This window comes from Ranitomeya variabilis, chromosome 2, assembly GCF_051348905.1.
Source record: "Ranitomeya variabilis isolate aRanVar5 chromosome 2, aRanVar5.hap1, whole genome shotgun sequence".
Classification (NCBI taxonomy): domain Eukaryota; kingdom Metazoa; phylum Chordata; class Amphibia; order Anura; family Dendrobatidae; genus Ranitomeya; species Ranitomeya variabilis.
The window spans coordinates 836,328,211-836,340,976 of record NC_135233.1 but is presented as its reverse complement, the minus strand read 5'-3'; the positions used below and the strand labels follow the sequence as shown (position 1 = coordinate 836,340,976).

At 42.1% G+C, this 12,766-nt stretch overlaps 1 protein-coding gene across 5 annotated transcripts in view; it reads right to left on the bottom strand.

The window, feature by feature from the left end:
• Positions 1-12,766, bottom strand: part of TDRP (testis development related protein) — a 268,472-nt gene that overhangs the window by 57,748 nt on the left and 197,958 nt on the right. For 3 of the 5 annotated variants that reach the window (XM_077290084.1, XM_077290083.1, XM_077290085.1), the window contains exon 3: positions 6,143-6,202. The exons of the other annotated variants lie outside the window; for them this stretch is intronic. In XM_077290084.1, coding sequence (XP_077146199.1) covers positions 6,143-6,202 — 60 coding nt within the window. The remainder of the gene's footprint in view (positions 1-6,142; positions 6,203-12,766) is intronic. 5 annotated transcript variants of the gene reach the window in all.

Sequence of the window (12,766 nt, the reverse complement as noted above, 5' to 3'; positions counted from 1 at the left end):
TGGGAAGATGGAACTCCAAAAGGTTCAAATTATATGTACGACTTGATCTGTATGACTATTAATTATTGGTTTTCTTTCAGGTCCGCTAGTCATTTGGATAGTCGGACATTCTTTTATCTTCTGGGCCAGGAAGAGGGCCAGCCAACGATCTTATGCTGAAAATTTATCCTTTAATCCTTCTGATATTCAGGTTTGGTGGCATGGAGTTCGCGGCTTGAAATGGCATTGCCTGGTTGCTGAAGTGAAGAAATGGCTAATTAAATTTCCTTCCCCTGATTTAATTATATTTCATGTAGCTGGGAATGATCTCGGAAAAATCAGGACTCTTGACTTATTATCGGCCATTCGATCCGATATTATTTATCTTAAGCAAATTCTGCCTGATTCAAACTTCGTTTTTTCAAGATTATTCCCAGACTTTTGTGGCACGACAATCAATTTTCTTTTTTAGATAAAATCCGGAGAAGGGTCAATAATCCATGGAAAAAATGTTTCTTTTAATTTCAGGGTTTTCATCCCGGCACTTGGATTTGGAGGATTTTTTACCGGGCCTTTATAGGCCTGATTTGGTTCATTTATCTGATATTGGCCTTGATATTTTTAATTTGGACCTACAAACTATCATTGAAAAATGGCTGTGTGGTTTGGGGGGGCCATGTCTCGCTGAGTCATGGCCTTGTGGGAAAATCACCCATGTCTGGGTGGATTGGTTTATTGGAAAAGTTTGGTACTTTGGTTTTATAATTTATGGAGTTTATTTATTGGTGATTAATTTATGTAACCCTAAATAAACTACACGGCCATTTTTATCCACATTTAAAGCGTTTTGTCTTTTTATTGTATGAATGGGTTCTATGAGGCCATGTTAGCCCCCCCGCGTAAACCTGAAAGAAATATAGCGGGGGTCTCATGGCCTCATGGACCCTGTCATTTAATATGACTTTCTGTCAGAAGAAAGGTCAAATAAAGGTCAGGTCAGTCATCTCTGAAAGTGTGACACTGGTTTTATCCAGTTTTTTCTGGTATGTTTGGCAGCTATTGTAATGGTTTTCTATTGGCTGTTAGCAGCTTTGCCGCTCTTTTTTTGAATATATAAACACCTGTTTTGTGGTATCTGGTCATTCTGTCAGCGGAAGAAGATAAAGAAGACCCCACCCTCCCTCCCCTGAATTCTTGTAATTTTACTGTCGTGTAGTTTAATTGTGGGAAAATCACCCATGTCTGGGTGGATTGGTTTATTGGAAAAGTTTGGTACTTTGGTTTTATAATTTATGGAGTTTATTTATTGGTGATTAATTTATGTAACCCTAAATAAACTACACGGCCATTTTTATCCACATTTAAAGCGTTTTGTCTTTTTATTGTATGAATGGGTTCTATGAGGCCATGAGCACTACCATTTTGATGACTAGCACTCATGCCCATGTTTTATGGGGCCCTGCACATGTCTGATTTTTTCCCTCAGTGTCTGAGTAAAACAAATTACAACATGAGTGCATGGAAAACATCGGACTGCACTCAGATGATATCCGGCTGCAGTCCGATTTACGCGGCCTGACAGAATGGCGACTTTTTTCTCCATCTTCTCCTCATGAGAAAGAATCCGAGGACACTGTGATCACACCTTGATAAAACTCTCACAAATTTCTAAGGTTTAGGCTATGTGCACACGTTCAGGATTTCTTGCAGAAATTTCCTGAGCAAAACCAGACATTTTCCGCAAGAAATCCGCATGCGTTTTTTTCCGGAGATTTCCCAATGCAGTCATATAGTGGGAAAGCCGCAAAAAAAACAGCAAAATTAATGAACATGCTGCGTTTTTTAACGCGATGCATTTTTTTCGCGGAAAAAAACGCATCATGTGCACAAAAATTGCGGAATGCATTCTAAATGATGGGATGCATAATGTATGGGTTTATAGCGAAAAAAATGCGAAAAATCCGCAACGTGTGCACACAGCCTAACTGTTAGTTTGTTGCAAAACTTTCTTGCAATATTAAAGGGGTTTTCCAGCACAACCCCTTCTTAAACTAAATGTTCGGCCCTGATAAAATAATAAAGCCTATATTCACCTGCCTTGCCGGCTCCATTCCTGCTCTCCTGGGGCTGTGACGCGGTGGAATGACACATGGTGCCCGGCGTCCAATCAGCGCTGGCGTCACTGTCTCCGCCTTTAGACAAACTGAACATGAAGAGGCAGTCCGGGCTGCAGCAGATCCCTGACTTCTCTTCATGTTCAGTTTGTACGAAGGCGGAGACAGTGACGCCAGCGCTGATTGCGCGACAACATCAAGTGTCACAACACCGCAACACAGCCCCAAGGAGAGAGAGTGCCGACACAATGGGAATAGAGCTGGCACGGGAGGCGAGTACAGGCTTTATTATTTTATCAGGGCCGAACATTTCGTTTAATAATGGGTTGTCCTAGTAGTGGACAACCCCTTTAAGTTTATTTGGGGACATATTTTGCCTTACAACATTTTTTGATCAGTGAGGATCCCGTCAACGTTTAAACAGCCTTTTATGAAAAGGGATGGCCAAGAATAGCAGCTCAAGTGAGAAAAACAAGTCAATTTGATGAATGCAATTGACAAGTGGGTGTCACTAGTTGGGGGTGTGTCTCTGCAAAGTCTCACACTGTCCAATCAGTGTTGCCATTACCAAACTGGGTAGACACACATATTTTTGACAACTGGGTGTCCGCATATCACTGTCAATTTATTCCTAAATTGCTAGGAGGAATAAAAGAGGAATGGCACGAGACAGAATAACGGGGAAGGATGCTAAAGGGTTATTGTTTTATGGAGAATGCGAGTATTTCTCACACAGAAAAAGAGTTGACAGTTTCTGAGAATAAGTCAGATAAGGTACATTTAGATGAGCCTATTTGAACCCCTCAAAGTGCCATTTAGAAATGCTGATCACCTATATAAGAGTCTATCAGTCACTAACCAGCCTGCCCAACAGGCGAACATACAATGGTGGGGACAGAATGAGCCCGAATATGACCGCTGTGATCCATAAAGTATAATGTTACTGGCAGCACATCCCCTCTTTACATGGGGCGACGTGCTGCTGTTGATGACTTTTCTTGGCCAGCATAACCTAGCTGATTACCAGAAGAAGAGCGTTATGCTCATTGTTAGGTGATTTCTGGCATGTTTACACTGGCAGGAACAAGCTTTCCCCTTTACATTTTTTATCCTTAGGGGAAGTTCACACTGGGTAGATTTGCTGCCCACATTCTCGCTTATGTTGTAGAAACTGATGTGAAATCATAAACTGTAACCTGTTATTGCTGTGTATTCACAGAGATCATTCTGAAATAAATGTCCCGACGCATATTACCTTGTGATTTGGTTAGGGTGCTAATAAGGGATATCTAGGGCTTGTCCTGGGCCAATTTTCATTGATTTCCCTCAGAAATAATCACCCATTTATACACTTTCATAAGTGTCCCTAGATTTTCATTTTTTTTAATAAGATGGAAATTTGTGTTCAGCAAAGAAAATAGATAATGATGGTACAAGCTGCAATGGGCTGATGGCAAAGATAAACCTCTGATGATGGTGATGGAATGCAGCGCATACCATGGAAAGAATGCAACTCCGGCAGCCCAGGAATACTCACCCAAACATGTATGTGCACATTTCATTCTCCCATTGCTTTAATGAATGAGCTTAAATGGCAAAATAATTAACCCTGCACAACCGGGTAATTTTCCATTTTTTACCTCTCTTCCTCTATAACTTTTGTATTTTTCAGACTCCATAGCTGTATGTGGGCTTGTTTTTTTCAAAACACTATTTGGACGTACAATCTACTGGAAGATTGGGAAAAACTGAAGTGTGGTGGAATGGGGGGAAAAAAATGCAGTTCCAAAATTTAAAGTTTTGTTTTTTTGCGGTGTTCAATGTCCGGTAAAAATAATAAAAAAATAAATAAAATAATTGATCTATGTCTCCAATTTCGGAGACCCGTAATTGTTTCATTTTTCCATCGATGGGAGTTTTGTAAGGACTTGATTTTTGTTTGCTGAATTTAACTTTTTATTGGCCCTATTTTGGGCACAGACGATGTTTTGATCACTTATTGCAACAACAGAAAAAAAAACACAGAATTCAACTTTTTTTCTTTGTTTGCCATATGGGTTAATTCATTTTATATTTTGCTAGTTAACACTTTTAAAGATGCAGCAATACAAACAAGTTTCATTTGTTTTTTTATTTCTTTCTTCAGATCTTATAGAGCCTCATTAATCATAACGGAGCAGATTTAGTACCATGAGTACATCAAGTCTCAAATTGTGATATGCAACTTTAGACAAGTATGTACATTTTTTTTTTTAACTTCTAAAAAACCTCATACCCACCTCACTGCTCACCTCTCCAGACAGATCCACCATCGAGGGGGCTGAGAGCAGGGGGAGCTGCTGGAGAGGTCACCGATGAGGGAAGTATGAGTTTTTTTCTGTTTAATGTTTTATCGGCCCTTTACTGTTCAGTAAGATGATGTTCACACAGAAGATAAGTCACTGCCTATAGAGTTTGGTGGCAGCTTACTGACCTCTCTCCACTGAGATCACATGCAGAATTAGCCATCTGCTTACTAAGGCCCCCCCCTTAACACGTACATATAAAACCGGTACCTGAATAAAACATTGGGGGCGATTTGAACTTTTATATTTTTTTTTTATATTTTTAAAAACATTTTTATTGCACAGCAACATAGTTTATAATGGGTACATGTGGCATCCGGCAAAAAAAAAAAAAGGAGGCCACACGTTCTGGAAACACGGACATGTTAAGGGGGTCTAAAATCTAATGCCACTTTTATTCCACTGACGGTATGGATTAAGTAAAATAAACCACACAGGTAGAAAAGTTACCGTGTATACTCGAGTATAAGCTGAGATTTTCAGCCCATTTTTTTAGGCTGAAAGTGCCCCTCTCGGCTTAAACTTGAGTGATTGTCCCAGGGGTCGGAGGGGGAGCGGCAGGAGCGGCGGCTGTCACATCATACTCACCCTCCCGGCACGGTCTCTGCACTTACCTGCTTCTCAGATGGTCTCTGGTGCCTGCAGCTCTTCCTGTGTACCCTCCCGGCACGGTCTCTGCACTTACCTGCTTCTCAGATGGTCTCTGGTGCCTGCAGCTCTTCCTGTGTTCAGCAGTCACATGGTACCGCTCATTAAAGTAATGAATATGGACGCGACTCCACTCCCATAGGCGTGTAGTGCATATTCATTACTTTAATGAGCGATACCATGTAACCGCTGAACACAGGAACAAGCCTGCTGCCGGAGACCATCAGAGAAGCAGGGACTTGCAGAGAGACCGCGCCAGGATGGGGTGAGTAGGACGGGGGAGGGTGAACCCTGCTATGTTCACCTATCTCCGTTCCACTGACGCGCTGTGTCTTACGCATCCTCTGGCTGTGACATTCAGGTCAGAGGGCGCGATGACGTGTTTAGACAACAGCGGCGCGTGGTGGTGGAACGGGAACAGGTGAATATCGCAAGTGTCGGGGGACTGAGCCAGCAGCGACACCGGCACCTGACCCCCATAGCCGCCGGTATCCCACATGTTCAGGCCCCTGGCACTCGGCACCCAGCGATGAGAGGTATGTCATTTTTTTTTTTTTTTAAATCGCAGCAGCAGCATTTGGGCATATTATGCTATGGAGCATCTTATGGGGCCATCAACCTTTACGGAGCAGCATATGGGGCATATTATGCTATGGAGCATCTTATGGGGCCATCAACCTTTATGGAGCAGCATATGGGGCATATTATTCTATGGAGCTTCTTATGTGCCCATCATGAACTTTATGGAGCATTATATGTGGCATATTTTTGTATGGAGCATCTTATGGGTCTCCTGATTCAATATGGGTATTCAAAAACATTTAACATACTGATGTCTCAATCAATTTTACTTTTATTGGTATATATTTTTATTTTTTAAATTTACCAGTAGCTGCTGCATTTCCCACCCTAGGCTTATACTCGAGTCAATAAGTTTTCCCACTTTTTTGTGGTAAAATTAGGGGTCGTCTCGGCTTATACTCGAGTATATACGGTATGTCATCAGGAAAATTCTACATATAATTAATTGAATTTATTGCAAATCTAGTACCATACCTTTGTAGCAAGCTGTGTCACTGGAGACTGCAGGTCGGCTTGGAGCAACTGGTCTTTACTCTACAAAGAGATTTAACAGTTACCAATTAGTAGAGTATTTTCAAATATTCCACTTCCGATCATGCTGGCAAATCTTTAATATTATAATTATTAGTTCTAGGCTGTGTCCGTGCATTACAGGGTTTTTTTTTTAAAAAAAGAACCCCAGTGGACTGCACTACACTTTTTTTTATAAAAATGAAGTAATATTTTATATTCAATTGGATCAGTTGGGCGTTGCTTGTGTCTGATATATTATAGATTGGTCCCCTGTAGGATGGGAGGAAAAAAATTGAATGTTTAACACACATGTGAACATAGCCATACAGGCCTGAAAAAAGGCCCACAATGAATAGCACTGACGGGTTGTTTAAAAACATGGGTCTGTCTCTTTTCCCTTGGGCCACGTTCAGCATTTGGTCAGTATTTTACAACAGTATTTGTAAGCCAAAATCAGGAGTTATGAAAGTATGAACGTGGCCTTACTTTGAAAGACACATACGGTAACTATTTTTTTACATTTCCATTGATACAGGACATTAATACAGGACATACATTGATACAGGTAAACTGGAATTGCAAAAAATTCAAATCTATTAGATATATAATAAAAGCTGCTGTTTTGTTTAGGTTTGTCTTTACGATGTTCAATAAAAAATGAACAGGTAACTTTGTTTTATAGGACAGTACGAATCGGGCGATACCAAATTCAGTTTTTTTTTATTAATACTTAAATTCATCTTAAATTGCTTGCATTAAAAAAAAAATCTGTTTTCTGTCACCATATTCTGAGAGACGTAACTTTTTTGTTTGTTTGTTTTTTTAAGTAGGGTCGACTGTAGTTTTTATTGGTATGACTCCTGTTCTATTTAATCCCATGTTTTTGCAAGAGGCTGTAACCAAAATAAGATCAATATTGTGATTTTTTTTCTGCTTTGGTGTTTACAATAAGGGAAAATAATTTTACATTTTATTTTGTCAAGTAACTTGGCCCAGGATGATACAAAATCTGTCCATTTTTTCTTCTTACACCAGGCAGCCCCTCTTTCCCACCCACGTCTCAGCCGTTTTGAGCTCCAACAGGACCGGATGTGCACAATGCACAGAGGCAGATCAGCACAGCGCCGCACACTATAGTGCTGTCCTCAAGTGCCACAGCTCAGCTCTGATTTAATAGGAGTACACAATAAATGCTATAGTAGCCAATAACATAGGGTCTCAAGTACAAAAACATGTACTTTATTTTGGAAACATAACTCCATATGAACATACTGTATAGGTCTGCACATCTACCAGAAAACTCTGGTTTAAAGAGGTTGTCCACTACTTTTACATCAATGGCTTATCCTTAGAATAGGTCATCAATGTCTGATCGGCCAGGGTTGGACACCCGGCATCCTCGCCAATCAGCTGATACCGGTGGTTGCGGTGGCCGCCGGATGGGAGTACTCTAGTGCCGAGCTGCTGTGCCTACTTGTCGTAGCAGCCACAGGATACTGCACATATGGCTCCTGGATGGAGCAGCCCCACAGGCAAGTACTTGCGGCAGCTGCTGCAGACACCGATAACAGCTGATTGGCAGTGTGCCTTATCCCCGTATGATCATACATTGATGGCCTATCCTTAGGATAGGTCAATGTGAAAGTAGTGGACAACCTCTTTAATGACTAACATGGCAGTGCAGAGTCTCAAGCTTTAAGGGTATCCGCCCACGGTCAGGAATCGGCAGCACTTTGGAGGCAGCACACGTCCACTCCGTCCAAAGAGCTGCCGGCTTTTAAACACAGGTGATTCTGCATGTGATCACTGATGCATTGTACGGGTGACATTTATCTTGTGGAGACTCGCGCATGTCCGTCTCTGCGGGTGATCTGCAGGCATCTCAGCACACATAGTGGGCATGGGATTTCTTGGTTGCTGTAACATCTGGACGCTGCAGGTTGGACGCTGCGGATGTACGCAGCGTCCAACCCGCAGCGTTTACTGACCGTGGGAACGTAGCCTAAAAATGTAAGACCAAAGGCCTATGTGGTTTTTTACAGAGGTAAATTTGTACCTTTACAGAAGTATTGCAATACATAAGAAAGGTTGACAAATGTCTCAATCCGGATATTTTCTAAGAACAAAGTATAAATTAGCCTAACTTCTGTACATGAGTCTAAACATGTTATAGCCAAAGGCAGTGAAACTACAATTGCGGGCTATTAGAGAGGAATTATTATTGCCTCTTTATTTTAAACAAAACTACACAAGTAAAATATACAGTGAAGAGCGGACTAATGGGTAAAACATTAACTGCATCAGACTAAGGCCCTATTCACACTGTTCCTTCTAATTTAATAAATATGTAGTATTCATTTTTGTAGCATTTGACACACTGGGCTCAATTTTTTTGTCATCAGTGTTTGATCAGTATTTCAGTTTTTATCATTATCATCAGTATTTGATTATTGATTTCTAGTAAGCAAGAAAAAATGAAAAATTTAAAATTATGCAATAACAAAATTGAATGAAGACTCAGCTTCAAATCTACATCTCTATAATCCATAGCTTTGTGAACTGCATACATGTGAAAAAATATCATACTTTCACTGGCTCCCCCAAAATGCTTGCAAAACGTAGGTTCTCATTTTAAAGAGGTAGCACACATTCAGGGACCATTTTCTTTACTTAAAGGGAATCTGTCACCTCATTTTTCGCATGTAAGCTGCGGCCACCGCCATTAGGGGCTTATCTACAGCACTCTAGAATGCTGCAAATAAGCACCCGATGTAACCTGAAAGATGAGAAAAACAAGTTAGACTATACTCACACAGGGGCGGTCACGATTCGGTCCGGTCCGATGGGCGTCGCAGGTCCGGGTCCGGGGCCTCCCATCTTCATGCGATGACGTCATTCTCCTTGCTTCTGTTGCAGCTCCTGCGCAGGCGTAATTCTCTGTCCTGTTGAGGGAGGCGCAAAGTACTACAGTGCGTAGGTGCTGGGCCTCTCTGACCTTTCCGGCGCCTGCGCACTGCAGTACTTTACGCCTCCCTCAACAGGGCAGAGAATTATGCCTGCGCAGGAGCCGCGACACGAAGCAAGGAGAATGACGTCATCGCATGAAGATGGGAGGCCCCGGATCGCCCCTGGGTGAGTATAATCTAACTTGTTTTTCTTATCTTTCAGGTTACATCGGGGGCTTATCTACAGCATTACAGAATGCTGTAGATAAGCCCCTAATGGCGGTGGCCGCAGCTTATATGCGAAAAATTAGGTGACAGATTCCCTTTAAATGCATGCCTTTGTGCTAAAAATCATTTTTACAATTAGGTTTCATTACAAATTTTGCTCCGCTTCCTGCACATTCAATCAACTTTAATGTAGTCTGTGGCCATAAATCAGCAAGAAAAAGACATATAATACAGAGAAGTACAAAGTGTCCTGTTAGACAGTCAGAACTAGCTCACTGACAGATTCCCAGTTAGAGGTTGGCCACTTTTCTCGATAGTGAGGTTTTTGCACAAACTGACCAGCACTTCTGTCCATACAATGGCATCTGGTAGAGGGTCAGTGACCAGATATACTTGCTGTCTCATGACCACACGGTCTTGACGCCAACACCCATAAATCCTTACAGCGCACACTATGTGCAATGTGACAGTTTGCAAGTCTATCTTTTGTAATATATCTGCACAACCCCTTTAACACATTACTTTTGTATACAGCTTGTTGCCTTGGCGACCGACCACCACTAACGTATAGCACCAGCAGAGGCCGAACAATGTTTACAAGCCCTGTTTTTTAATGAGTTTGTAAGAAATTGCTGGACCGCGGTGTTCTCAGAATTCAGGCAAGTGTCAGTGTTATGTATACAAGCTATACAAGTAGTATGAAACAAAAGATAGATCTCAAAGATTGACAGCAGCATTTAACGGATTAACAGCTGCGGGTGGATCGTGATTCCCTCCACGGCTGTTAATGGCACATGTCAGCTGTTTAAAACAGCTGACATATGTCGGGAAAGATGTGGGCTCATCGCCGGAGCCCACATTAAAGGAATAGACACGACATGCGCTGTACATGTACGGCACATGTCGTGAAGGGGTTAACACTGTTGTGGTGCAGTAACCCATGTTACAGCCAAGGGGCGCTGTGTGTGCTTCAGGATGCGCTTGGAGGCATAATTATGGTGATGAGACAAAGTCCGGCAGGATTGTAAATGGTCGGTATGTGTCGCAGAGGTGCTCTGTGCTGTAAGCCCAAAATGATATGGTTATGCTGGGACTTATAGTTCCACAAGTTTGTTGTGTTTACTTATAAGGGCGGGCTTATAGGGTTAGCTGGTGAGCTGGGCGGGACTGGCTAACCACACACACTCCCATCTAGGGGAGTGGTTACAACCATATAATGTGACTGATGTCTGATCACATGGTCAGAGTGTATGGATCTGTTTGGTCCATGTGCAAGGTCCTGGACGGTCGGTGTTGGAAGCTCCTGTGAGTGGAGTCTTCCTAGAAGCACCTGAGAGACCGTGGACCTGGTGGTCGGTGTTGGAAGCTCCTGTGAGTGGAGTCTTCCTGGAAGCACCTGAGAGACCGTGGACCTGGTGGTCGGTGTTGGAAGCTCCTGTGAGTGGAGGCTTCCTGGAAGCACCTGAGCGACCGTGAACCTGAATGCTCAGGGTGTTGGATTGTCCTGGGATGGACTGTAGTCCTGCAAGCACCTGGTGAAACCATGGACTGATGGCCTGTGTGTTGGAAGTGCCTGTGATTGGACTTCCTGGAAGCACATGAAGAGGCTACATCTACAGAGCCTGAGACAGTTTCTGTGTTGGGGAAGCTACAATTCCTACTGTGGGTCTGGACTATCCGAGGTGCCCTGGTCACAAGGACGGTGATTCCAGTGAGGCAGCTTTCCCCTGTGAACCAGCACTGGCAGGAGTCAGTGTGTGGAGCCGGAGCTCCTGTAAGGTAACTCCAGGTAACAGGGGGTTACGTGCAGACACGGATCTGGCATTGGAACAGACTGTCGATGGTAAATGTGTTCCGTTGATGTGTATAATGAACCGTTTGTGATGTCTAATAAACCGAATAAGACTGTTTACGTGGAGAAATTGTGCCTGAGGGCTTAAATCCCGTGCCAAGCGAGTGTTCCCCAACCCACTCAGGTAGCGTTTCACCACAATGTATATAATATATGCCAAACAGGATAGTCGGCAAATAACCATGAGAAATAAAGAGAACATATCCGACCATAAAGAGTCCCAATACATCAGAAATAGTGAACCAAAAATATACTTTATTTACTGTAGATCAGGTGATAACCAATAGGATAACAAAACAAAGTCTAAAAATATATTTTAAAAAATATAGTAAAAACAAGGGGCACACATACAGAAAACTATAGAGCTAAGAGGAAGAATTAAAGGCAAAATTAAATACAAAACTAACAGAATGAAGTCCATAAGGATTGGCTCATTAAGATAGCATCTTTATCTATATATTGCTCATATCAAATATCTACTAACAGAATATGTGACAAAATTAATAGTCAAAGTGCTAATGCAAAAAACATTATATCATCTTACACTGTATGGTATAAGGCAGATGCTGATACATGGTTAGCTAGTTTAAAATTCACATACATGTAAAGTGCCAATGCAGAAAGACAGAGCTGTAATCCTAAGCATACAGATAAGAAAAATCTTCCTGCAGCATATTGTTCTCATATGAATCAGTATCTATCACCTATGGTGTATGCCATAGCAGGAATCTAGATGCTTAGAGAAACATGGAAAAGGGACTTACAGTATCAGGCTCCTTCTTCCGAGTGGGTCCACCCCGTCGTGCGTTTCGGTTACCGCCTTCGTCGGGGAGAAATATGCCGCATGAAGGCTTACAACCCTGTCTTTCTACATTGGCACTTTACAAGTGTTTGGATTCTATACTAGCTAACCGTGTATCACCATCTGCTATATACCATACATAGTCAATACTTTTCTGGGTGAGCGTCCCTTGTGTTAACTATATATTTTTTTAACATATATTTAGACATTGTTTTGTTATCCTATTGATTATCACCTGATCTAAATAATGCAACATTTTAGTTGACCATTTCGGATGTATTGGGACTCTTTATGGTCGGATTTGTTCTCTTTTTTTTTTTTTTACCTCAAGGCTAGGATAGTAGCGGTGGTCGGTTACCTAGGCAGTGCAAAAGAGTTTTTTTGCAAGCACTAACCAACAACACTTATCTACGAGGATGGGATTAATCCTTTCAATAGGTTGGACAGCACTCATCTACTACGCATATGAAGCCAACATCTAAAAAAAATTATATAAGGGTCGCACAGTGTTTTCATCCAAATGTGTAGGTCCCCTCTGGGCTTGCATTCAAATCCCCTGAAAAATGGGATTCAAACATAAGCATCGATGGGGCCATAGACTATAACAGTGATGACAGAGTGAACTTGCGCTGTGCCGTGCATAATTTTTGGACGTATACACCTACTAGCGGGGGACACTCAGTCTGTATATCCGCCTCCGATAGGCATACACGCCCCAAAATGATGCTTGGCAGAGCACACGTTGTTGGCAAAAACGC